Consider the following 27,082-nt stretch of genomic DNA (forward strand, 5'->3'; position numbering starts at 1 on the left):
AATCCAGGACCTTGTACATGCTAGGCAAGCACCTTACCACTGAGCTATACCCCCAGCTGCAGTCTTTTTAAAAAGGAAACAAATGAAAACAACCAAAACACTTGCTATATAAATTATGATACCAGTGCCCTGCACAATGATGTAACTATATAAAAAAATATAAACAGGGCTATATGACTAATAAGATATTATATGAAAAAGATCAGACTAGTGCATACAATGTGGTATCACTTGCATGAATTTAAAAATATAAATACCTGATGAACTTTACATTCATAAACATTTTTGCCAGAAGTAATCTCAAGAAACCAAGAGCAGTGATGAACTTTGGGAAGTTGAGTGTCAGGCATGAAATTTCACTTTTACACTTTCAAACTAGGTTCATTCATTTCTTCATTCCAGCAGTAAGAGCATACAGGTTTTAGGGAACGAGACCAAGTGTTCTAGAGCCAGGCCCTACCTGCACTAGCTGGGTAGCTTCAGGTGAGTTACTGATTATTTGACTCAGTAAGGTTGCCTGTCTATAAAATGTGGATATAATACGAATACCTTCTTTAAATGTTGTAGTGAGAATTTTTTTTTTTTATCTTTTTGAGGCAGGGTCTCGCTATGCAGTTCAGGCTGCTTGAGCTCACTTTGTAGCCCAGGCTGGTCTTGAATTCCCGACGATCCTTCTGCCTCAGCCTCCCATGCGCTGGGATTACAGGCGTGAGCCACCATGCCCAGCTATAGTGAGAATTTCAAAAGCAGTTCCTAAAAGTATCTGGCATAAACACTTCATGTTATTACTTATCTATAATTTTTTTTCTAAAAACTAATAAATGTAAAAACAATCGGTGCCTTTAAAGGGATAATGATTCCATTTCTTAGTAAAAAAGTTACTTCTGCGAGACCCAATTGCTCTAATACATTTTTTTAAAAAAAGATGTTTATTTGCTTATGTGATCCTTGGCTATTCACCCAATTTCTGAGTCTTATTCAGGATTCCAGGTAGATCTCTTCTGGAGAAGCATGGGGAGTGAACCCTACAGTGATCATCCCTGAGCTACAACCCGGCCCCCACTTTTTTTTTTCAAGACTGACACTAAATCATCCTGGCTGGCCTCAAATTTGTAATCCTCCTACTCTAGCCTCTCCTGGAATTACAGGTATGTGTCATACCTGGCTAAAACTAAATTTTAAATAGAGAAAAAAACTATATATAGTATAAGATCATTACGCTTGTTTTATTCCTCTACCTCAAAGTCTTCCTGTCCTTTTTTACTGTCATTTTTTGCTTTTTGTTCTTAGAAACAGGGTCTTTATATATAGTTTGGGCTGGGTTGAATCCACTATGTTGCCTAGGCTGGCCTTAAACTCACAGCAATCCTTAACCCTCAACCTCCCAAGCTCTGGAACCACAGGCATGTGCCACCATGCCCAGCTTCCTATCATTCTTGAGGGGTAAAAAATAAAATAGCATTTGAAATATAAGAAGTCACATGATATTATTTTGGCTTTATGAGAGAATTTGGTGGATTTAGAGGGAAAGGCAAAGACATGTCTACATCTAGAGGGAAGAGCATAGAAGAATCAGCCTGCATACAGGAAGCACATAGACCCAGATTCTAGTGCGCCAGCTAAAGCTAGACCCTTGGGGTTCCCAACTACACAAGGCAAGTTCATTCTGAGTCTAACTCTGCAGCTCTGTTTTATATGGCCTCTATTCCAGCATCTAAGAGATCAAATGAATTACCAGACACCAACACTGCACCTGAAATAGGACCTGCTGTGGTAGCTTGAGGTAGGTTATTAGGATTTCTGTATACATAACAGATAGGAAAAGGCATGCTTTCTGCATTAGTAAACATTAGTATAAGAAAAATAAAGTCAGTCAAAATTTTTTAGTCAAATCTAGCTATACCTTCCACAACTATTTTTTAAACATTTAAAGCCACGAGACATCTCACTGACAATAAACTCAGTCCTGTCTATTTAGGCACTCACCTTTGTTCCTGCCACATAGCCACATGATTATATAGGTAATATGAAAGATGATTTGGAACAAGATCCTTGCCAGACACTCGAAGATCGACAGGGTACCAGAACTCAAACTCGTGCTTTAACTGATCTAATTTTTCCTTTGAGATCTGCGTCTGAGGAAATGGAGCATCCTTGAAGAAAATATAATCCCAGACTTCTTTAGTCAGCTGTTGTGGTCTGTATTAAAGTAAAACAAACAATATATTTACAATCTGAACCCGGAATCTTTCCACTGAATTACATACGCAGACTATTTTTGAGACAGAGCCTCAGTTGCTAAACTGTCCACAGCTGGGCTTGATCTTGTGATCCTCCTGCCTCAGTCTCCCAAAATGCAGGGGTTATAGTCATAAAACAATTCACTCAACCTAGGTGAATTGTTTCTTAATGTGATTATAGTAACAAATAAGAGTGGGCTCCCATTGTTCATTCAATCTCAACATAACTGAAGATATGGATAACTGCATGTATGTAAGTATAGAGGATTGATAACCATAATTCTAAGTTTTTGTTGGATAGTTGAACAGAACTGGTTGCAATCTCAGTTTGAATCCCCACTTTATAAGCTCCACTTTAGTATCTTGAATAACTATTTATAAGAAGACAATCTGTAATCATCAACTAGTGGTTTCTGTTTATTTTTTTCTTTTCTTTTTTTTTTTTTTTTTGTCTTTTTCGGTTTTTATCGGTACCAGGGATCGAATTCACAACTGCCTGCTTGCAAGGCAAGCGCTTATGCCGCTAAGCTAAATCCCCAGCCCCTTATTTTTTTTTTTTGAAATTATGAATTTTTTCTACTCGTTTTCTGTTGTGTTTAGTCTTTCTTCAAATAAAATTTTTTAAAAAGACACTACAGTTAAAAAAAAAAGTGGGCTCCCATTAAAGTAAAGAATGAGTAATAATAATAAAGGACTACATATTAATTTTTCTTGATTTCATAGTAAAAAAACACAAAAACATCATGACAAGTCTCTTAAATTCTTTAGAAAGCTAAATATAAAAGAAACTTTTCAATACATAAATCAAATGCTTAACCACAAACTACATTCCTTTTTCTTAATTATGTACTGACCTTATACCCAATGGGGATTCAGCCTGTCCATGCAAGTTACCCCCCTGCAACAGGTGTGCAACTGTGTAAAACGCCATGTAAATAGTGGAATCTGAGAGGGATTCAATCAGCCACTGCTCATCCCACGGCAGGCGAGTGCCTGTGAAATAAAAGAAGAATTAATGCTAGCAGAACCTTAGACATTTCATTCATAGAATTCACATTTTTAACAGCAGGATGGCTTTTATAAAGCTACTTATTTAACTTAAAAGGTTTGTTCTGTTTTATTTGTTTTAGTGGTACACAGACTGAACCCAGGCTTGCTTTACTAACTACTGAGCTACATTGTCAGCCCTTATTATTTTGAGAGCGATCTCACTAAATTGCCTAGGTTGCCACAAACTTTCAACCTTTCTGACTCACCTGAATAGCCAGGGTTATAGACCTGTGCCAGCATAACCAGCTAGGAAGTTCTTAAAATCTATTTGAATAATAAAAATAAAATGATAGGCAAAAAACAAAATGGTGGGAGCTGGGGATACAGCTCAGCCACACAAGCACCTGCCTGGCAAGCATGAGGTTGTAAGTTCAATTCCCAGTACCACAAAAAAAGTGGTGAAGCTCTACAGTCTTTTTATTTAAAAAACACATCACCATAAAAGCTATGTGAGTCACAGGTGACGTAGTCCTACCACCAGGTGCGAGGAAGGGACCACAACCTAGTTTCCCTCTCTCTCTTAACCTGTCACTTCCACTTGAGAAAACACTGAGCAGGGAAAAACGATTAAAATGTGAATGTGCTGTGTCACTGGCAAAGCCAGGCAAACAAGGAAGTATTTCAAGTTTGCTTACCTAAGCCGTAAGTTCTAGAGCAAGCATGTTCTTGCAGCCAATCTAAGGAAGCTTCAAAATTCCTCCTGGTCTCCTCACAGAATCTAAAAAGAGCAAAGGAAAAGGTGTCTCCCTCCATTTCCTCGTCTCCATTCCCTTCTCGCCTCAAAGTCTTCTATCTTACGTCTCCATGTTCGTCAAGCACTGGGATGTCTGTTTTTTCCAGTTCTCTTCTCCATAATCCAAGTACCTGGAGTGGGCAAATGCATGTTTTTTTAGGGTCAGAGAGGAACAAACTGACTAGTGACATTTTCTTGCTGTAAAGAAGACTCACCATTGGTCACACAGAGCCACGACACATTCATCAGAAGACCTGGATATTACTTGTTTCTCTGGCTCCATGTAAATATATGCATCTCCCTAAAAGAAAATAAATAAAAACAAATCAGTTGTCACGCTTAATCAATCTCCACTACTCCCAGAAATTTTTTAGAAATTATTTTTTAAAAAGAGTATGACATTTCTAGTAACTAAAACCCATTTTTTATTATGCATTCTGTCTTCTCCAGATAACTGAACTGATCTGCTTTTCCTCCTCTACAAGGGCTGAGTCTGAATAAAGCATGCAACTTTATCTAACAGCTCACTTTTCTTAGCTGCCTATTCCTTTCAGTAAAAAGTGAAACAGTCTGAGCATTTCCTATCTTATGATTTGATAGGCTATATATGACAGCTTTCTATACTTCTTTTAAAAATACAAACAGGAAATGAAATATATAGAACTACTACTTTAAAAAAATAAAGTTCAAACATAAAGGATCTTGATTTACATAAAGATTTACAGTACATTTAAAAATGTCCCACTAGAAAACTGTCCACAATTTTTTTTTACATAATATATAAGTATCTCTTAATGTATTACAGCCCCAAGCATTTTTTTTTTCCTTTTCTTTTTATTGGTACCAGGGATCGAACTCACGACCGCCTGCTTGCAAGGCAGGTACTTATGCTGCTGAGCTAAATGCCCAGCCCTAGCCCCAAGCATTTTAAGCTAAAATTCAACACTATTATTCATAAAATAATTCATGCTCTGTATTTTTAATACACTTCATACTGAAGTTAAATAGCTCAAGTTTTTGGTTTAAGGATAGCAGAGTATAAACAGACATTTAATTCCTCAAAATTCCAGTCAAGGATAACAAAGGGTTATTTTAAATTATCTGAATCTACAAAGGTCAGAAGAATGGAAGAAGAAAATACCAAATTTTGGAAGCCCAAAAGCAGGATAAATGATAACTGTTTTAGTAGAAATAAGAAACCTTGCTGAATCCTAAGCCAGTAGTGGAGAATACTGAAAAGCAATCCAGTTTGCATTATAGAAACTTTAAAAGATGCAGGAATTTGTGGCATAAAACACACCTAGTGGGGCTGGAGGATTAGCTCAGTGGCATAAGCGCCTGCCTTGCAAGCAGGCAGTTGTGAGTTCCATCCCCAGTACTGATAAAAAGGAAAAAGACGACAAAAAAAAAAAAAAAAAAAAAAAAAAAACACACCCAGTACTCAGGAGGCTGAGACAGGAGAACTGCTGCAAGTTCAAAGCCAGCCTGAACTACATGGTAAAACCCTGTCTCAAAAAGACAAAACAGGGTTCCTTTTTTACCCAAAAGCTCAGATTTCAATAATCTTTTCCAGAAAAATAAGAAAAGATTTTACATGCAAGAAACAAGAATAGCATCCTATTAAAAAAAATTTTTTTTCAAAAAATAACCATCAGCTCTTTCTGGTGCTGGAGACTGAGCAGGCCCTGGACTTCAGCACGGGCTCCACCACGGAGCCGCTCGGCAGCCCCTGACTCAGCCCCTGGGCTGGCCCCAGAGTGACCACTGCTGAAGTCGAGGGACAGGCACACAGGAACTCATCAGCTGCCCTACTTTTCTGTACATAAATGTTGAGATTTTTTTAATGAGTCCTCAAATTTAAAACTCAAGAAGAAAAGTTAAGGAACTCTCACCAAGAAGAACAAAAGCATACCCAGAGTCTAAGAAGTCCAATGTCTGAAGAAGAACTCAGAAAATAAAAATAACAAAGTGTAATGAAAAAGTGAAAAAAAAAAAACCTAACCGTTTTTGCCCAAAATTGAAAAACACAAATTTCTAGGCACCTACTAACACAACAAATAAAGATGTAACAGTAAAAAAAAAAAAAAAAAAAAAAAGATGTAATAGTACAAAGGCAGAACATTATGGTATTTTGGAATACTGGATGAAAAAAAAGACTCTACAAGCTTCCAGTATAGGGGGAAAACTGACTTTCAAAACCATCAGTTACTGCCAGGCATGGTGACACCCAATCGTAATCCCAGAACTTGGGAGGCTGAGGCAAGAGGGTCACTTCAAGTTCAAGGTCAGCCTAGGATACATAGCAAGACCCTGCATCAAAACTGAAGAAAAAAAAATTTAGTTACTACCAAGATAGTTTCAGGTCCTCCTGCCTACATCTGCCAAGTACCTGAGAGTACAGGCACACACCAACACACCCAAACAGTACTGGAATTTTTGTTTTTTCAGTACTGGCGACTGAACCTAGGGTCTTACCCATGCTAGGTAAGAACTCTATCACCAAGTTACATCCCCAATCCTTTTTATAAATTTTTATTTAAATATATCATGTAGGGGCTGGGGATTTAGCTCAGCGGCATAAGCGCCTGCCTTGCAAGCGTGTGGTCGTGAGTTCGGTCCCTGGTACCGGTAAAAATACAAAAAAATAAAATAAATAAATATATCCTGTAAATATGTGTTTGTTTTGTTGTTTTTGAGACACAGTCTTGCTCTGTAGTCAGGCCAACCTTGCATTTTATGTAGCCCAGGCTGGCTGCGAACTTACAGCAATCCTCTCGCCTCACTCACTAGAATGCTGGGTTACGAGTCTACACCACATCAAGCTTTTATTTTTATTTTGCTATAAGGTCTTGCTAAGTTGCCCAGTCTGGACTCAGACTTGTGATTCTACTGCCTCTACCTCCCAAGTAGCTGGAACCATAGGCATAAGCCGCTGTCCTCAGCAGCCCTGGATTTCTTAAGAGCTTCAGTGAACTAGAGGCCCACGGAGTAATGCACTCAAATCTTTAAGGAAAAATGATTTCCAATACAGAATCCTCCATCCAAGTAATCAAACAGAAATACAAAGAAAAGATTTTTTGATATAGAAATCCACAAAGATTTGCCTTCCAGGTAACTTTCCACAGGATAGCTACTAGAGGCAGAGCTTAACCAAAATGAAAAGAAAAATAGGGAAACAGCCAAGCAATCAAGGAAACAAGATCCAACTAAAAGAGCAAAAGGAAATGTCAGTAGCAGTGGAACAACATCCGCATCTGACTACCAAGACAAACTAACAAACAACCAAACTAAACAAGAAAGCCTTCTCTAAGAGGAGGTCATTAACACACTGCTGTGTCTGAAGAGTCTGAGAAAAGAAACACATAACCTGGAAAGAGTTTAGGAATACTGATATGTGTATTTTATGATAATTTTTTTAAAAGACAGTTATTAACTCCAGTAAAAATGAAAACATAGAGAAGAAAAATTTCACAGTATATTACAACTGAACCACATATAAAAAATATAAACAATGACTATTAATGTAATATAAGTTATAATACCACTATATTAGGAAGAGAGTATACAAAGAGATACAGTATATACAAATATGTGAGTTAGCCAGGCATGGTGGTGCACACCTGCAATCCCAGCAAGCTGAAGGTTGAAGCAGGAGGATCAATGTGAGTTTGAGGTCACCCTGAGCTACAAAGCTGAGTTCAAGGCCAGCCTGAACTACACAGTGAGATCCTCTCTCAAAAAAACACACAAAAAAATATGTGAGTTAGAGAAGATCCAAGATGGAGTAGGAAAAAATAAATTTTTATCTTCCCCGGTAGGAAGTCAGTGGTTGATGACTAAACCCAAAAAAAAAGCAAATCCCAAAATTACACGATAGCCCAGCATGGTGGTGCAGGACTATAATCCTGGCACTCAGGAGGCTGAGGCAGGAGGATCACCATAAGTTTGAGGCCAGCGTGAGCTATACAAGTTCAAGGCTAACCTGCACTATACAGTGAGACCCTACATCAGAAGAAAAAAAAAAACTACAAGCACCTAGAGATCATAAGAGATATAGAAATGAGCACTAAAGATAGTTGAAACTGATCCTCTCCGATAAATATTTAAGACAATGTGAAAGGATGAACAGAACACACTATTTTCTTATTAAAAATTATTAAAACTTTTAAGCATTCAATAAAAAGAAAGCTACAATATAAATGGAAAGGTTGGCAAGGATGACAGTAAAACAGTAGAGCACCACCAAAAAAAGAATTATCAGTTTCTTATTTAACATGACCACTACCAACAAGTGTCACTGAAGTCCTCTGTGTATGCCTTAGAACACTACCTTTAACAACATAACAGGTGAGATATTCAAGTTAAGTGAACTGCTAAACAGTTCTGTTCTCTTCCTTAAGTGCATCTTTAAGACAGCCCCAGGTTCCAGTGAAGAACTCACTGCTAAGGATAGTATTAAGTTCATTAGTTAACAACCCTTCCACAATAGCTTCCCAGGGTAGCCTATCACCTACAGCATCAATCATCTTTTTCTGGATGGTCTTCTTCACATCTTGGACTTTCTGTCCTTTAAATTCATCCACCAGCATTATCTAAAAGGATGAAAAAGGGTAAAAAGAAAAAACACACAGAACAATTAAAATTTGTTTTAGTATGATATTTATCACATTAATAGCCACAATTGTTTGTTTTGGTATAACCTAGACAACTAATGGGGGAAGGGCAGTACCACAGACTGAATCCAGGGATTTTACACTCAGCTGTCTCTCCAGGACTTTAAAAAAAAAAAAACAAGACCTCACTAGTTCTCTCAGTTCCCCAGGCTAAGCTCAAACTTGCAGTGCTGCTTTACCCTCTGAGTGCTCCAGTGCCACAAGCAGTCAGCCTAGACAACTAATATTATAAAACATTTGTCTTTCTTTAGGGATAGCTGAAGTAGATATTGTGAGCATGAATGATCAGAAACACTCATTTCCTTTTTTTAGCTTTCATATAGAAAGGATTCTGTTACACTTTCTCACCTCATTCCTGATGGTTTTAGCACAAAAAATTAAACATATGTGCCATTTATCCTTCTCTTTCCAACCCTGGCTCTATTAGCCTGCTGTAGGTCTATTGTTTTTCAACTTTACCTTTTATTCAATGGGCAAACTTAATTCTAAGGCAAAGTAAGAGCTCACCCATTATTGCCACATATCTATGCCACAATGTCCTTAGAACTTAATTTAGTAATGAAGTTTGGATTCTGGCCTCTGACTATTGTTTGTCTCAAACAGTCTGAATTATAGGTGGAGGAGACATTTTCTCTTCTGATCTTCCAGTCCATTCATATCAAATGCTTCATTATCTATTTAATTCATCATTATGAAATTATATTTAATGATCATTATGATGTAGAATTTAAAACACAAAACCTACAAGCCATGGTAGGACACATGCCTCAGCTATTCAAGAGGCTAAACTAGGGAGACACTAAGTTTGAAGCAAACCTTTAGTGAGACATTGTCTCAAAAAATTAAAAAGGGCCGGCACCACAGCTTAGCTTGCCTAGCATATGCCAGTGCTTGGAGAAAAAAAATTTACAAATCCTAGAGCTAAACTGCCCTGTTTATATCTCAGCTCTGCTGCTGGCTATCTGGCTGGTATTAAGTAAATGAATTAGCCTCTTTACCCTCTACTGCCTCTTTTATAAAATGCGGTAACGGAGCCTACATCACAGAATTATCCTTATAAGTAAATTAACATGCAAGTGCGAGTAAGTGTTGACTCATTATTACTCAACAGGTACCAGTCACTTAAAAAGACATAACTAATTCTTGGTTATCTTTTGTGAGCCAAAATAAGCTCCTCCTCCTTCTAAAAAGAAAAAAGAAAAAAACTTGATTTCAAGGCCAGGGGTGTAGCTCAGCGCCTCACATGCATGATGCCACGAGTTCAATCCCCAGCACTGCAAGAAAAAAATCTTCACTTCAAAATAAAGCAGCCAACAACTTGGTTAGATATTTACTCTCTAGCCTAACTGTCTGTCCAAGGAATTTTAAATCACATTAACATATGTACAACTAAAGAAAAAAAAAAGGTTCAGAACATGTTTGTTGTGCTTACCCGATAGTTAACAGGCATATGATAATGAGTAAATTAGTAAGAAACTGCTTATCTAAAATATAAAACTCTTTTTTTTTTTTGAGACAGGGTCTTGCTTTATAGTTCAGGCCGCCTTTGAACTCACTACGTAGCCCGGAGAAGTACAAAGCCAGTGTGGACTACACAGTGAGTTCAAGGCCAGCTGGAGCTACAAACAAGACTCTGCCTCAAAAAAAAAAACAAAAGAAAATATTCTGTATGCAATAAATCTTTGGAGTTTACTACATAACAATATGAATTAATTTTATCTTTGAGATTCCTAGAATACAAAAACTGTAATTTCTGAAAATATTTTTAGATAAAAGACACACTAAAAATAAAAATTTGTAACGCCATACTAATCCCTCAAGTTAATGTATTACTGAAACTACAGTGAATTTTTCTTTTGTTTTTTTCAAAAGCATTAAGAAAATTCCAGGGCATACAGTATATCAAAGCAATAATTCAACTTCCAGTACCACAAGAAAAAAAAAAAAAGTATCACTTACACCTTCATAAAATCCTTTTAGATATAATTTCTCCTTTGCTTCTGTCAGTTTTTCTCGGTCATTCTGGCTCTGAATTTTCAACTCATCGCAAATGGTTACAGCAGAAAGATTTCCAAACCCTGGGATTTCAATGACTGGCACCTGCAAAAAGCAACATCAACACTCAGTGAACTGTCTTTAAAAGCCAGGATATTGGTTATAATAATAAAAAAAAAAATAATGTGTAACACTTAATAGACACAGAAAGAGTCTGATGGTGCACAGGGCTTATGCCCAATGAACTATGACAGAAAATGCCCTCCCCTTCCTCCCAGGGCCTCAATGCTGGTTCCCTGGCAATGTGTAGACCATCAGTATACTGCAGTTTTTGTTGTCCAAGCAACCTCCATCTACTTCAGTTTCTGTTATTTCTGGTTCCCAGAAACGGCTGGTCACGATGACGCACACTGTAAGAATCAAACCCCAAATGACAAACCACTTTGCCTCTGTACTTTAACTCTGCAACCCCACAAAGACTTCCCTCCCTGAGCCTTCAGGCAGACTTCTTCGGAAATAATCCAAGTCGGGTCTACCAGCATAAATAAAGCTGATCGTTGCCTCCAAACTTCGGTACCACTCGGTTCTTGGTCAGAACTTTGCTGTTACAAAACCATTTTGAATGATACGTATTACGATAGTGCCACCATAGAGTGATTGGTTTCAAAATGGAAATACGTCCTCCTCTTCACCACAGAAGCCAAACTCTGCACAAATTCCTACACACATTCCCCAGTTCTCAACACTCTACAAGTTTATGTTAACTAAATAAAGTTGAAACTAGCAAAGCAATTTATTTTTGTGGATGATCTTACTTTTCAGTATTTTTTCTTTTGAGTCAAGGTCTCACTATATAGTCCCCACTGTAGCATAGAACAGCCTTGAACTCACAGCAATCCTCCGTCTCAGGCCCCCCAAATGCTGGGGTTACAGGTGTATAGCACCACACTTGGTGGGTTTTGCTTTCTTATATTAAGTCTTCTGGATTCTTTGTAGAAGCTACTTATTTCTTCTGTGGGCACTAACATGAAAACACAAGAGTTGGGCACAGTAGCACGTGCTTATAATCCTTACACTCTGGGAGGCTGAGGTGGGCTTGCCTTGGAGAGCAGTCTGGACAACTCAATGAGACCCTGACTCAAAACAAAAGATAAAAAGGACCAGGGAGCTCAAGTTAGTACAAAGGTCTGCGGTCTAATCCCCAGGACCATAAGAAAGAAAATACATGAAATATAAAACAGAGTTGCAAGGGCTCTTGCTTTTATGGTTACCAATAAATAGTCATGACTAACTTGACAAAATTGGCTTTAGAGAGCTGGGGATTTTAGCTCAGCGGCATAAGCACCTGCCTAGCAAGTACCAGGTCATGAGTTCAATCCCAGTACCAAAAAAAAAAAAAAAAAAAAAAAAAAACATGGCTTTAGAAGCCAGGACAAAAGTCGATGATGCAAAAAAGCTATTTGTTCTAGAAGGGCAGGTACATGTGGTAAAAAACACGGTTAGTTTTCTTCTATTATCTTCAACAGCAGGTATCAAATTAAAGTAAATCTTTAAGCAAATACCCTCTCCAATTTTCATACTCCACAAATTACTTAATTCTGTTAGAGAAAACATGTTGGTTTCTTTTTCTCTGATAAATAAATATGAATATTGTAAGTACGCACCGGCTCAAATGGAAAGACCATCTCATCTCTAATTCCATATTTTGCTCGAAGGGCCTACAAAACAATTCACAAGTTAACAACAATGATCAATATCTTACTGGAATAATCACTGAGAGAAGTAAACTCCAAACTTTTCTTGAAATATCTGTTATCTTCTTCACACAGAAAATTTTTTTAACTTTATCTAATACCTCAAGAAGGATCTGTGACCTTTTAAAACTCAATAGCTTAAATTACAGGAAACAGTTTAAAAGATGAAATGTGAAGCCGAGTGCAAAAATGCACACATATGAGTTAAGCTAAAGATCTTATTTTCAGTTGCAACACATCAAAAAGCTGGTTTGAAATTCTATCAAACACTGTATTCAAAATTCCAGCCACAGAAAATTTATAAGCATTAAAAAACAGATTATAGATAATTTTCAAGATAAATATGCATCCTTTTAGCCTAATGTCATACTGTAGCTCAGTGCCACCTAAGCAATGAAATGGTAAAGACAAATAAGAATATCAAACTCAGAAACTTACTTGCTTTTTCTTCAAGTCTCTGAGCGCAGCAACATCATCAGGGGAATCAGAAGGGACACTTGTGACCACACCGGTGCCTTGAAAAGAAAGTGTAGAATTAAACAATACAACCAGAATGTGACTGCCAAAATACTGCTAGAAATAACCCTTTACCTTTCTCCTCCTTAATGGTGAGCATTGGGAGAAGATAGATCACCTCATAGGAAGTTAAAGGCGCAGAAAGGGATGCACCCAGAATTTCCTGTGTAAGAAAAACATCAGATAAAAGGTGAAGAAGTTTATTTGTAACCATTAAAACTTAAAGCAATATGAATATTTTAAGCCCAAAAAGCTAGTAATCAGAAAGAGACAGGAATAAGCTCATGAGATCAATGATTACAGAAAATAACGACTTTGTATTCTTGAAATCCACAAGATTCAAAGTGTTCTTACCACAAAAAAAAAAAAAAAAAAAGCACTTGAGGCAATACATTTGTTAATTAGCTTGATTTGGCCGTTCTACAGGTATACATCAAAACATCATGTTTCATACCACAAGTATTTACAATTTTTATCAGTTAAAAAAATACGAAGTGGGGCTGGGGATTTAGCTCAGCAGCATAAGCGCCTGCCTTGCAAGCATGCAGTCGTGAGTTTGATCCCTGGTACCGATAAAAAGGAAAAAGACCAAAAAAAAAACCACATATGAAGTAAAACTTTTTATGCCACTTAAACCAAAAATGATTTTATGTTAATTGTAATATCTAATTTGGCAATGCTGTGATGAAGGTATTACACTAATGCGTTGCTTGTAACATTGTACCCCTCAAGGAAAACAATATAGAAATCCATACCAAGAGCCACAAACACATTCATAAAACTTAAATTATTTTTTTACAATAAAATATACTATGATGGTAAGACATAATGCTATGTGCATGTATTTAAAATGGTAATTATGACAGCTGGGCATGATGGTGCACACCTGTAATACCAGCACTCATGAGGCCAAAACAGGAGATTTGCCATGCGTTCAAGGACAGCCTGGGCTACGTCACTAGCCTGTCTCACAAAAACATAAAATGATAATTTGGAATATAAGCAGATATTAAAAAAAGGTATTTCTATTGTTTCTTGAGAAAATTAAGTTTCAGGAACACTGGACCCATATTCACACATGGCAACAAAAAGCTTGAAGCTGCCTGCTTCAAGTAAATAACACACTTCCATCCCACAGTCTCCTCCATTTCAGTTTATTCATATAGATACACACATAGATGATGCCTTCACAGAATTTGTAGTCAAGTGAAGGACAGTTGAATATATTGTTTTCAAGGTTGCAATCTATGTTTCAGTTGATAATATCCATTCCCTTCCTGCAGAATTTGTTCAACTTAACAGAAAGAGAAGGTGCATTAAGCATGGGAAACGGGCTGGGGATTTGGCTCAGCGCCATAAGCGCCTGCCTTGCAAGTGTGTGGTTGTGAGTTCAATCCCTGGTACTGATAAAAAAGAAAGACAAAAAAAAAAAAAAAAAAAAAGAATGGGAAACAAACAACAACAACAACAAAAATAGGAAAAACCAGGCGTGGTGGCATACACCTGGAATCCCAGCTTTTAGGATGATGAGACAGGAGGATCACCAAGAGCCTGGGCTGCATATTGAGTTTGAAGCCCGCTCAAACTATATGGGGATCTCCCCTCCCTGGTAAGTGGCTGTGGTGTGTGGCCAGCTGCAGCCCTTCCAGGGGGAGAACCACCAATGTCTCCTGAGATCTGCGCCATGTTGGAACTTAGGATGCTGGGAAAGCAAGCAAGCAGCTCCCCTGCCTGGTAAGTGGCTGCAGTGTGGCAGACTACAGCCTCTCCTGGGGGAGAACCTCCAGTGTCTTCTGAGATCCACACCATGTAGGAACTTATGAAGCTGGGAAACCAAGCAACCAGGCTGCTTCCCTGCTAAGCAATAGTGAACCTGCTGGTGCACCGCCTAGAATCAAACATCCCACTTCCCCTACCCGCCTTCTCTTGTGCACCCCGCCCCCCCGTTAAAAAATGGGAACCAGAAATATGAGCATCTCCTGGGAGGCTGACCATAGCAAATAAGGGGATTTCCTTCTACCATCTCTTTGAAGGCAAATATTTTTATTACTGTTTTGCTCTATTCTGATTAATGGTACTACTCTATTCAATATTCTGTTTTGATAAGTTCTATAATGTTCTGTATTTCATTTTATTTTGATATATGTGATTGAAAGAACAACTATTGTAAAGAGAACGAAATATACTGTGATACCTATTACTGTTATCCCGGTAACCTGCTGTGAAGTTCTGTACCAATTTCACTGTACGATCTTAGTTGGCTTTATTCTGTCTTGTTCTGTTGTATTTTACTACTTTCAAAATAAAATAAAATAAAATAAAAACTATATGGGGAAACCCTGTTTTAAAAGACAAACAAAAAAGAACGAGAAACAAACTGGCTGAAGGTATAATTCAGGGGTAAAATGTTTGCCTAGCATGTGCAAGGCTCTGGGCTCAATTCCCATCACCAAAAAAAGGCAGGAAAAAATATATGACTTTAATACTGTTTCCAAGAACTTCTCAGATAAAAATTCCAGCATCAGGAATTAATGAGATGTAATAACACTGCTTCTAAAAGAAAAATACAAGAAGCAATTCAAACATCCATTCATTTTGATATAGCCAAACAACAGAATACTACGTAGTTGGAAAACAAATAAGATAACTGCGTATGTACTGATAACATGACTGAAAAAAAGGCAAAAAATAACACAATGTTCAAGGTATGGTGATGCAGGCCTAAATCCCCAACATTAGAGAGGCTGAGGCAGAAAACTGTGCCATGAGTCAAGGCCAGCCTGAGCTGCATTGTGAGTTCAAGACAAGCCTGAACCACATGATGAGACTCAGTCTAAAAAAAAAAAAAAAAATATATATATATATATATATATATATATATATACACACACACATCACAATGCATACAAAGTATATTGCCATTTGTATGAAAAAAGGAGAAAGATATTATATGAACATTTTGCTTGTGTAAACATCAAATACTTTTGAAAGGACACACAACAAAAATACTACTGACTACCTCTGGAAGGGGGAACAGAATGGCCAGAGCAGTGACGGCAAACCTTTAGAGACTGAGTGTCCAAACCGCAACACAAAACCCACTGCTTTATCGCAAAGTGCCAACACTGCCCCTGCGTACTCCATCATCTGATGTTTAGCTGCCAGGGCAACGCTGACGTGACATGGCTTGCCTGCCAACAGGAGGGCTCGGCATTCACACTGCAGCACAGGTGCCACAGGTTTGCCACCATGGGTAGAGAGGGCTATCTTTTTTTCTTTCTTTGCAGGCCAAACCCAGGGCTTCGTGCCTACTCTACCACTGACCAACACCTAAGCCTGTAAGGAGAAACTTTTGTATTGTTTTGTGTCTTTGGAGCTTCAGGCTTATAAATATATAGCAATCTAATGAAAAAACGTACAGAATAAATGAAAAAATAAAGTTCAAATGAAGCCATGCATGACACATACTTGTAGTCACAGCACTCTGAAAGGCTGAGGAAGGAAAAGCACAAGTTCAAATCCAATCTAGGCAACTTAGCAAGACTGTCTCAAAATTAAAAAAATAAAAGGAGGTCTGGGGATGTAGCTCAGTGAGAAGACCTCGGCTTGATCTCCAGATTCTCCGCACCAAAAAAAGTTCAAAACAAGATAGTGTTCTATTAATGTTTTTTCTTTTAAAAGTTATTACACCACCAAAGATCAGCATTTACTAAATGGAAGTAAATACACTTAGAAACACTGGTAATAAATATACAAAACTATAAGGATAAGAGCAGCACAACCTGCCCAGATTTTAATTAATATCAACTAAGTCTTACTTTTCAGAAAAAAACAGCTGCAATTCCAAATTTAGTATTACTAGGAACATAAGTAACAGCATCAAAACATAAAGACAATCATGTCTTTTTTTTTTTGGTCTTTTTGAGACAGGCTCTCTCTGTACAGTTCAGGCTGGCCTTGAGCTCACTTTGTAGCCGAGGCTGATCTCAAACTCACAACTATCCTCCTGCCTCAGCCTCCCGAGTGCTGGGATTACAGGCATGAGCCACCATGCCCAGCCAACCATGTCTATATTTGAACCACATACTGAGTTGAAACATCAGGTTCATAAACACTGTTTTAGTGATATACAATTAATACTACTACACAGCAATAAAAAAGAACTATTCCAACATGTATAAAAACAACATGTATAAAAATATCACAAACATGACATTTAACAAAAGCCAGACAGAAACTAGCACACACATACATACCGCTGTACACATAATTCTATTATGTAAAGTTCAAAGGCAGCAACTACCCTTCAGTGAGCAAAGGTTCCCTTTGGAAGAAAGGATGAGGACACCCAGAGCCTCTGAAGCTCTCTCTACCAGGACTGTTTTGTACCTTGATTTGGGTGACGCTTCCCCGAGGGTACACACATAGGAAAATCCAGCAAAACACAAATGACTTACATACCTTAATGGATGTATAGCTGATGTATAGCTAGGTTACAAAGCTTTTTAAATGCTCTTTTCCCAAGTTTCATTGTTGAAATTTTCCTCTAGCTGTAGGTGTGAAAATTAAAAGCATACTACCCAACTTACCTCGCCCATTAATTCCTTCACAACAGGCACCACTCCGTTATCTTTGGTGAAGCCTTGATATGACATATTTCTAGCTGCTCTCTGGGTGCAGATGAAAATATCACCATTCACTGTCTCAAAGCCAATGTACTTTATATCGGGATGAACCCAACAATTTGTCTGTCCAAACATAGTCTCAGGTCGGAGGGTAGCAGCTACTAAGAAGATATTTTTACCTTTAAGGCCACTAAAAAGAAAAAGTACATATTTATGTTTTTTTTTGAAAGTTGCTGTTTGGTAATTCATAAATGATGAAAGAACTCTGGCAAGCCTACCTCAATTTAGATGGGTATGGCTCAAGCACTTTCAATTTCAGTAATGTATATTCTTGAGGTCCCACACCCTGCACAAATAAACAAAACAAAAATCAAGGGAACAAGATTTGGATTAAGTCTACTAAATGAAGAAGATTGGACTCAAATTTCTAATTTAGGCACCAGGTGTGGTGGTGCCCACCTGTAATTCTAGCACTGGGAAGGCTAAGGCAAGAGGATCAAAACCAGACTGGACACTGATTATAAAACAACACTGTATAATTCAATTAATCAGTAGACTACTATGTTGTGCTGACGATATCCACATGAAATCTAGTGTTTAAGGAGAGACTCAAGATATCATGGCATCAGCCAAAATATTATTCATCAAAATAGGAGAAGACACAACTCCAATCCTCAGCCTGAGGGCAAGATCCAAAGTATAGTCATCACAGACATATACTTAACCTACCACCAGATGATATGCATTTGAAGCTTAGCCTGGTCCCTAACTAACAGGTTAACCCAACCTATAGCAAGCAGTGTCCTACAAAAGACTGCAAAGGAACACATGAGTTAAAGAACAGAAAATGGTTGAAAAACTGTGATGTAACATCGGAACACAGGTTATTACCTCCATTAGCTGCAGGCTGAGTATCTCTGGTGTAAAATACTTGGGGCCAAAAGTATTTGAGATTTCAGATGTTTTCAGATCTTGGAATATTTGCACAGACTTTACTGTGCAACCCTAATATGAAAATCTGACTTCTGAAATGCTACAAAATCCAAAAGACTTCGAGGGCAATGTAAACATCTAAAAATCAGAAGTTCCAAATCCTCTAAAATCCAAAACTTTTTGAATCATGTATTAGAGCTCAAAAACTTTCAAATGTTAGACATTTCAGGTATTTGGATTAGGAATGCTTAATGTGTACTAAAACTTTACTGGGCCTTCTGAAATCTCTAAAATCTTTCCAAGTTTTAATTACTTCTTACTCGTATCAGACAAGTTACACGGAACGGGAGGCTGATTTTGAAAGGTAGTTGCTAGACTACAAACAAGTTCAAAGATGGTAATAAAAATTATGATAGCCTCATAGTAATTCTACATGGTTTGAAAGCTCCCACCAAAACTCATGTTAAAACCATTCAATCCTTCATGCATGGTGAAAGTTTAAATTGCAAAGTAGTACTCTGATACGTAACTCAGGCACTTTGGCAGCACATTTACTGATACACAGCTTAAAAGTTTTGAGAGTCAATGTAGGAAAACAGGAAGTTTTTAGACTTTATTAAAATTTTAGGACCAAATTGTCTTGACAGTATTGGTGGACCTAACTTTGCACTCTTTTCTAATGTTTTAGAAAATATACCTAAGCAAAACTGGTAGATGTAAAGCCTATATTAACACAGACAATATATGCTTTGACATTTCATATATGCCTAAGCTTGTGGACAGATCAAGTATTAAGTCTCCTTGTCTCCCTGATTTTGTTCACTTACTGCTCAAATACCTTTGTTATTAAAGTACATGCAAATAAAGCTCGGTATGATGGCTTATACCTATAATCCCAGCATTAGGAGGCTGAGGCAGGAGGACCACCATGAGTTTGAGGCCAGCCTGGGCTACACAGTGAACTCAACACCAGCCTGAACTATACGGCAAGACCTTGTCTCAAAAACAAAGAGAAGTAAAGAAGTATATGCAAATATAGAACAACAAAACAAAAAATCAACTTAAAAAGCACCTTCATGGCAAACTCAAGGTTGTAAATTCAATCTCTGGTACCAAAAAAAAGAAATTTAATCTTTGTTATAAAGTATTAAACGGATCTTTAAGAGGTATTTAGATCAGAGGGCTCTACTCTCATGAACAGGTTAATCCATTCACAGATTCAAAAAGTTAACAGATCTGTTTAAAACACTAGTTTGCTTTATTCTCTGGTAGGTACAGGGCTCTGCAGAAAACCTCAGCCAGCAAGGGAGCCTTCACCTGATCCTACATCTTCAGCCTGCAAAAGTGTGTACTTTATTCTTTGTAAAGGTCTATACCTTCACAGAAGTCTATAGTATTCAGTGATGGCAAGAGAAAACAGACTAAGCCAGAGCTCATAAAATCAGATGCTGGCACTGTCACCAATTTACTGTTCCAAGGCTTTAAGAAAAATCACTCTGGCTCTATTCAAGTCTTACAGGGAATAATACTATCAATGTGCTTTACATAAATGCCCTGTGGAACTGATATCATGCACAGCTAGAAGTACTCTGGAAATAAGCAAGTAGGTACATGATCAAAGCAAATACAATAGAATCTAAGTATCAAAAGTTAGTCGCAGTTGGATTAATCTCAGCTACCTCAGAGGTTGAGAAAAGGTCACAATTCTAAAGGCAGCAGTGGCAACTTGAAATTTTAAATTTTAAAAGTGCTGGGGATGGAGCTGAAAAGTGCTTGCCAGCATATACAAAAGTTCCTGGGCTCAATCTCCAGTACTGCAAAAGAAGAAAGCCTTTTTTTTTTTTTTTTTTTTTTTGGTCCTTTTGGTTTGGTTTGGTTTGGTTTGGTTTGATTTGGCTGTCTCTTGGAGACAAGGTCTCACTGTGTAGTTCAGCTGCCCTGGAGTTCACTTTGTAGCCCAGGCTGATCTCAAACCTACCTCAGCCTCTGAGTGCTGAGATTACAGGCCTGCACCACCACGCCTGGCTTCCAATTTGTTTAGAGCTATATATTCTCTTAAGTAGTGTTGCTCAAACATCACTACACCTATGAATCACACTGAGAGCTTATAAAAACACAGATCCCTGGGCCCCACTCCACAACTTCTGATTCAGCAATTTGGGGACAAGGCTCAGCAATGTGCTTTCTGGGACAAGCAGAGAGACTTGGTCCACAGACAACTCTTCAAGAATAGCAAAGTCCTCGACAAGATACAGGGATGTAATGGTCATCTGCCTCACTCTGCAGAACCACCAGAGTAGCACAACTCTTTACCTCACTCAGCACAATGAGCTAGTTTTAGGGTTCTGATGTAAAGCTCTGTGGCCACAGTAAGGGTTATTATAATAGCTACTCTGTCACAGATAATCACCTCTCCAGTTTGTCTGTCATGATCCATACAAGGCTGTCCATCTTTTGGAGAATAAATAGTGTACCTAAAAAAATAAACAATAAGCAACAAATATTATTATAATATTCAAGTTAGATCCTAACATACTTTCCAGTGTTGCTCCTAACACCTTTAAGTATGTCTCATACTGAAACTTCTAAGTCTGCAAATATCTATACCTATTATTTACAATTTTATGAGTAGTTCTAGTCAACCTGGTCACTAATGAAAGGTTTCTACCTGCACAAAGGTAACACTATCGAAAAACATTAACCTATCATGACTTTATGGTATAAAACTAAAGATTATAAAATATAAACTCATTTATGAACCATAAATAGCCTTTACTTAATTTATAAAATCAAGGAAGAATCTAAAATAATTTCTAGAACAAAAGTATAAAACACAAATGATTATTTTCTACTTGGCGAGGAATACCAAGCAGAATCTTCTTTTGTTTTGCCCAGGGATCAAACTCACAACCTCGAGCTTGCCAGGCAGGCACTGATGCCACTGAGCTAAATCTCCGGCCCAGAATCTTTAATAAGATCATAAAACCTATAATTCCATTGTCCCTGGTTCTATTTGTCACAAACACAAAGCAGCTCAGAGTACTTAAGAACTCTGAAAACAAAAGATACAAGAGAACAAGAAAAAGAAATTATAAAAAGATAACATAAATGGAAAAAGATAGACTATGGGTACGAAATCATAATAAAAGAATTGTATGTTTCTTGGTTGATAATACTGAAGGATAACAAACTTACCGCTTTCCAAATTTAATTTTATTTCTTTCTCTTAAAGTTAAAAATTGCCACCTAACAAAGGAATCATAGTAAGGATTAACATCAGTGGTAATGAAGGAGCGCCGCCAGTCTACCTACAAATGGAAAAAGGAAAAGGTAATTGTGAGAAATAGATAAAACTTTAGAAATACAAATTCCTGGTTAGGCATGGTGGTGCTTGCCTATGATCCCAGCACTCAGGAGGGTGAGGTAGGAAATCACAAGTTCAAGGCCACCCTGGACTAGGTAGTGAGTTCAAGGCCAGCCTAAACTACAATGCGAGACCCTGGCTCAAAAAATAAAAATAAGGGTTTAGCTCAGTGGCATTAGTGCCTGCCTGCCTAGCAAGCATGAGGTCATGAGTTCGATCCCCGGTACCAAAAATAAATAAATAAATAAAAATTTAAAAAACACTCCTATGAATCAATTATTTACTCTTACATTCTTTATTTTCCAACTTAGAATTTATCAAACATTGAAAGAAAAAATTGTGTAAGCGCCTGTTTGGCAAGCATGAGGTGATAAGTTCAATTCTCAGCACACACACAAAAAAAGCAGGGACTTAGCTCAGAGGCATAAGTGCTTCCCTTATAAGCACAAAGTTATGAGTTTGATTCCCTGTACAGGGGAGGAAAAAAAAAAAAAAAAAGAAACATTGTTTCAAGTTCTATTCATTCTACAATAAACATACCAATTATTCTCTTTGTATTTAAGTATATACTTACATATTAACAAACATACAGGAATTATAATAAACACAATGTAGTTAAATAATATCTTTATGTATTCCTAAATACTCAAGTTAAACTCTGGTTTCTTCGTATTTTTAAATTTTTCTATTTACAGTTAATCTACCAATATATATTCCATTAAGACAAATAATATAGGGGCTGGGGATTTAGCTCAGCGGCATAAGCACCTGCCTTGAAAGCAGGCAGTCGTGAGTTCGATCCCTGGTACTGATAAAAGGAAAAAGACAAATAATATGAAAGTGCTTCACTCCTCACACTGAGGCCCATTTTACATGCTAGTATAACAGCAGTATAATTCTGTAGTGGCATACAGGTAGATTATATTATTATTCTAAATTCGAGGTGGTCCAAATCTTTTTTCACACAAATATAAATGGTTTCTTTATATTTTAACCATGAAAGCAATGAGCGTACCTTCAAACCTATTCGCTTTAGATCCTGAATAGCCAGTGGTGGAAAATAATCCAGCCAGTGCTCCGCTTCAGAAAATTTTACTATCTCTTCATCAGACAGCCCAAGGGATTGCATAATGCCCCACTGGTATTTAGAAGATCCAGCTTTAGCAGCAGCTTTACTCTGAAAACAACAGGCAAAGATAAACTCCATTAAAGAATAACCAGCAGCTTCACATTCTAGGACCACAGCAATTCAAGTACATAATCCAATTTAGTAGTTTCTTAAATTCCAAAGCACTGTTGCAATGTCAGAACATTGTAGGAGTTAGATGTACTATTTGTCAACGGAACTATATTGTCAGGCTACTTAACAGGAAACTGGTACCAATGACATTAAACCAATAAAGCCACAAAAACTACCAGTTGTGAAGAGATGGCAATATCAAACTTTCTGTTCCCTTTCTTCTAATGTAACACATACTCTTTCCCCTTTCCTCTTAGCATACGTAAGCTAGTCCCAAGAATTTCCTTCTTTCCCAAACTTAGCAATATCAAACATACAACCAAATGCCAAAAAGAGTTGGAGGGAAGAAATGAAGTTAATATATACAACTCTAAAGAGGCAATGCAAAGCAATTTTGGGCAGGATGATAGAAACATCAGTACCCACAGAACTCTCCAGTTCTCAGGACTGAATCCACAGCCTTACAGGCAAGCACTATGCCAATGAGCTCCTGCTCAGCCCACTCGGGTCGCTCCTGTCTCTCAGGAGCTGTTCCTATTCCCCATTCCTTTACGCCTTGTCCCCATTCCTTTTTACCAATACATTTTCCTGCTCTTAACCTGCATTGTTCTGTACAATTCATTTTTCAACCAGGGGGGACACGGAATTCAGTGTATTTGACATCTAGCATTTGCCTCTATCACTTCGGAGGTTCCATCAAGATACTTGGAAGGAGAAACGGTATCTCAGTGTCAAAGTCCTTCAGGATGTATTCCTAAGCCCTGGAAAATGTTCAACCCTTACATGTTGAAAAAGAGCAATTTATTATTTTTCTGCATCCACACATGGCCTGCCTAGCCCCTCGAGTCAAAAGAGGAATGCAGAGGATTCAGCTACTAAACATGGTTGGAACAGAAGTCCTCTGGCTATACTTCACCTTTCAAAGTGTTTGCTATTCAGAGGCTACCAAACTCCGAGTGATCGTGCAGATGGAACCAAAGACAAATGCACCAGACTCCTTTCCAGGATCTACCAGATTGACTTTGCAAAGAGTTCCTAACTGTTGACCTATAACATGACTTCCATGTGCAGCCCGTTAGATTAGCTCTCTGGAGAAGGCCCACAACTGCAGACCCTGACCCTTTCCAGCTGGAAGCAGGCAGAAACTACACACCTTCTCCCCTAACCACAGTCAGGGATACCTCTTCAGAGAGGGAATATTATAGACAGCTAAGTTAGGTAAAGAGTAGGCAGTCAACCCAGGGCTGGGCCCTCGAAGAAGTCACTACAGGAGATGTGGCTGCATCAGGACTGTGGCCAGAGGTGCATTTGAAGGTTCAAGCCACAGTGGCTATTTACACACTGCCTAAAGGATGAATAGAGGCTTGGGATTATTGGTATCAACTTTTTGAGTTTTGTTATCTCATTAGGAGTGGGTCATCCTCCGCCATCTACAAGTGGTCTAACACTAAGACCCCTAAGACTACTAAAACTAAAGAGAAGACAAACGCTAAGGTCACTGACCAAGGTCAATGATGTCACCCATGTACTCTTGCTACCATTAGGTATCACCTAAGATTACAATCTCATTGGCTGATGATCATTTGATCCACAGTGGGCCTGCCTCATGATTTTGCTCTATAAAACTTCCTTTGAGAGTGGGCTCACCGGCAACCCATTAGGGATGCCTCCAGTCTCTCAAGGAGCTATTTCCATTCCCCCTTGCTTTTCTCCAATAAACGTTACTGCTCTTAAAAAAAAATTAATTAATTAATTGCCCAAGCTGGCCTTAAACTTGTAATCCTTCTGCTTCAGCCTTCTGAGTAGCGGTGTTTACAGACGTGTACAACACCCTGCTGTATATATGAGAATTTTTTTTAACTCAACTAGGGTGTGAGACAAATATATGATGGATGCATAAGAAATATATCTACCTGCATTAAAAACACTTGAAATACTCACACTAGAAGGGGGAAGAAAGGAATTGACCTAAGCATTCTGGGGAAAAGTGTGTTGACTAGAATCTCAAGACAAAAAGAATTACATACACACAAACACTTTAATTGACAGAACTATTTTTCCCAGGGAGATAAGTCAGCAACTTTGAAACTACATTATTAGTACATTAGGATTAAATAAATAGCTAAATACACTATAGATAACAAGAGGCAGGCTCTGTAGCAAGAAATCACACAAATAAGCAAAGAGAAAATGCTAAATCAAGCCCTGTGACACTCACATGAAGCCAACGGTACCTGTGTGAACTAACAGACCTAGACACAATGACATCAGAGCATCAGTGAGCAAGCCTGGCACTCAGACCTTAGCTTCTGAATACTAGTCTTCAATAAACGCAATCCAGGATCCTTAGAGAAGTGACTGATTCTGGGGCTGAAACAGGAAAAATAAAAAATAAAATCAGGCATGGTGATACACCACATGCCTGTAGTTCTAGACTCAAGGAATACTGACACAGGAAAATTCTAAATTGATAGCTTAGACAACTTAGTGAGGACCCTGCCCCCAATAAGGATGTAGCTCAATGGAGGAGTGTTTGCCTAGTATGTGTGGGTTCCTGGGTTCAATCCTTAGCACCACAAAGAGTAGATGAGCAGGGTAAACAGTGAAGGGCCGGGGAAGAGCTACAGCAATATCATGCAGACCAAAACCAACCTGGAAGAACAATCTCAATAATAACAGCCACTGTGCGCTTGCACATGCACACACACAAACAAACTTTGAAAGTATTACACTATAACCTTAAACTCCATGAATTCACACTGATATAAAAGACTGAATAAGTAAATGGGGAAGGCAGGTAACTCTTCCTTTCAGAATTCTACATAATATTTTTAAAACGACAGAAATAGAAAAACATCATTAACAACAAAGTAGTAATTGTTGTAGACAATACTCATTAATGAATGCTAAAATTAACCAGCAAATTATTTTAAAAGCAACAGGATAGGGATATTATTTCCATTGCCTGAAAATAACTCTCTCAAAATATATATTAATTACAAAGGGAAAAATAAAATGCAGTAGAAAAACCTGACAGACACCATCCTAAATGATTAAGGTTAACATTACCACTAAGTCATATCGCAATCACATACTCCCTGACATGATGCATTGAGGATTTTTCAGATCTCTGCTATTCCTCTCAAAAAGCAATAGTCTCAACCCACGAAGATAAAACGTCAGATAAACCTAAATGGAAGGCCAGTCTGTGTCATGGTTTGAAATGTGTGCCCAAAAGCATGTGTCAGAAAGTGAATCCCCTGTGTAATAGCAGTAAGAGTTGGAGACTACAGGCCCACAAAGGCCAATCTTTTAAAGCTCGTGAGGAGAACAAACAGCCCACTAGGCACATGTGCCACAGGCTCATCACCGCTGCTACAGACCATGAGGTCTCCGTCCTGTGAGTGGATTAACATCATCATCACAGGAGTAGGCACCTTGTAAAAGGACAGGCTTCACCCCCTTTTGCACACATCTGTGTCTCTATGTCCTTCCACCACAGTGATGCAGCAAGAAGGGGCTCAGCAGATGCCTGCCTCAGTCTAGGTTCCAGCCTCCAGAACTTCCTAAGTAAATTCCTGGTGATTGAAATTACCCTGTCTACAGTATTCTGTTACAGCAACATGAAACAGACTAAGAGTAAAAGCATCTGTCTGAACAGTATCTTTACATTAAAAAAGGAATAATGCCCATCAAACGCTGAACAGTACTCTTAACAAGTATCAAAAGTCGCACAAGAGCAAAACAGAGGAGACTAAGGCGATGACTACAGACACCTGATAAACAAAAGCAGTGTGGGATCTCAGACGGGACCTGGGTACAGAAAAGGAGCTCAGTGAAAAAAAACGGTAAAATAACAACAGAGTCTGTAGTGGAGCAAGTAGTTTTGTACTAACGTTAATTCCTTAGTTTTAAGGACTATTATCAGTTGTATAAGCTACAACTAAGAGGAACTGGGA

General features: G+C 38.0%; 1 protein-coding gene across 1 annotated transcript in view; it reads right to left on the minus strand.

The window, feature by feature from the left end:
• Lars1 (leucyl-tRNA synthetase 1) overlaps positions 1 to 27,082 on the minus strand; it is a 59,336-nt gene that overhangs the window by 22,675 nt on the left and 9,579 nt on the right. Inside the window, exons 6-20 of the mRNA XM_003477201.5 lie at positions 22,899 to 23,060; positions 21,715 to 21,827; positions 20,930 to 20,993; positions 17,865 to 17,932; positions 17,551 to 17,776; positions 13,037 to 13,124; positions 12,884 to 12,960; positions 12,356 to 12,409; positions 10,656 to 10,796; positions 8,538 to 8,615; positions 4,239 to 4,324; positions 4,089 to 4,154; positions 3,926 to 4,008; positions 3,095 to 3,233; positions 1,987 to 2,199 (exon numbers count right to left, since the gene is read on the minus strand). Coding sequence (XP_003477249.2) covers positions 1,987 to 2,199; positions 3,095 to 3,233; positions 3,926 to 4,008; positions 4,089 to 4,154; positions 4,239 to 4,324; positions 8,538 to 8,615; positions 10,656 to 10,796; positions 12,356 to 12,409; positions 12,884 to 12,960; positions 13,037 to 13,124; positions 17,551 to 17,776; positions 17,865 to 17,932; positions 20,930 to 20,993; positions 21,715 to 21,827; positions 22,899 to 23,060 — 1,658 coding nt within the window. The remainder of the gene's footprint in view (positions 1 to 1,986; positions 2,200 to 3,094; positions 3,234 to 3,925; positions 4,009 to 4,088; positions 4,155 to 4,238; positions 4,325 to 8,537; positions 8,616 to 10,655; positions 10,797 to 12,355; positions 12,410 to 12,883; positions 12,961 to 13,036; positions 13,125 to 17,550; positions 17,777 to 17,864; positions 17,933 to 20,929; positions 20,994 to 21,714; positions 21,828 to 22,898; positions 23,061 to 27,082) is intronic.

This window comes from Cavia porcellus, unplaced genomic scaffold, assembly GCF_034190915.1.
Source record: "Cavia porcellus strain 051 isolate PalLab524CR breed Dunkin Hartley unplaced genomic scaffold, mCavPor4.1 scaffold_21, whole genome shotgun sequence".
Lineage (NCBI taxonomy): Eukaryota > Metazoa > Chordata > Mammalia > Rodentia > Caviidae > Cavia > Cavia porcellus.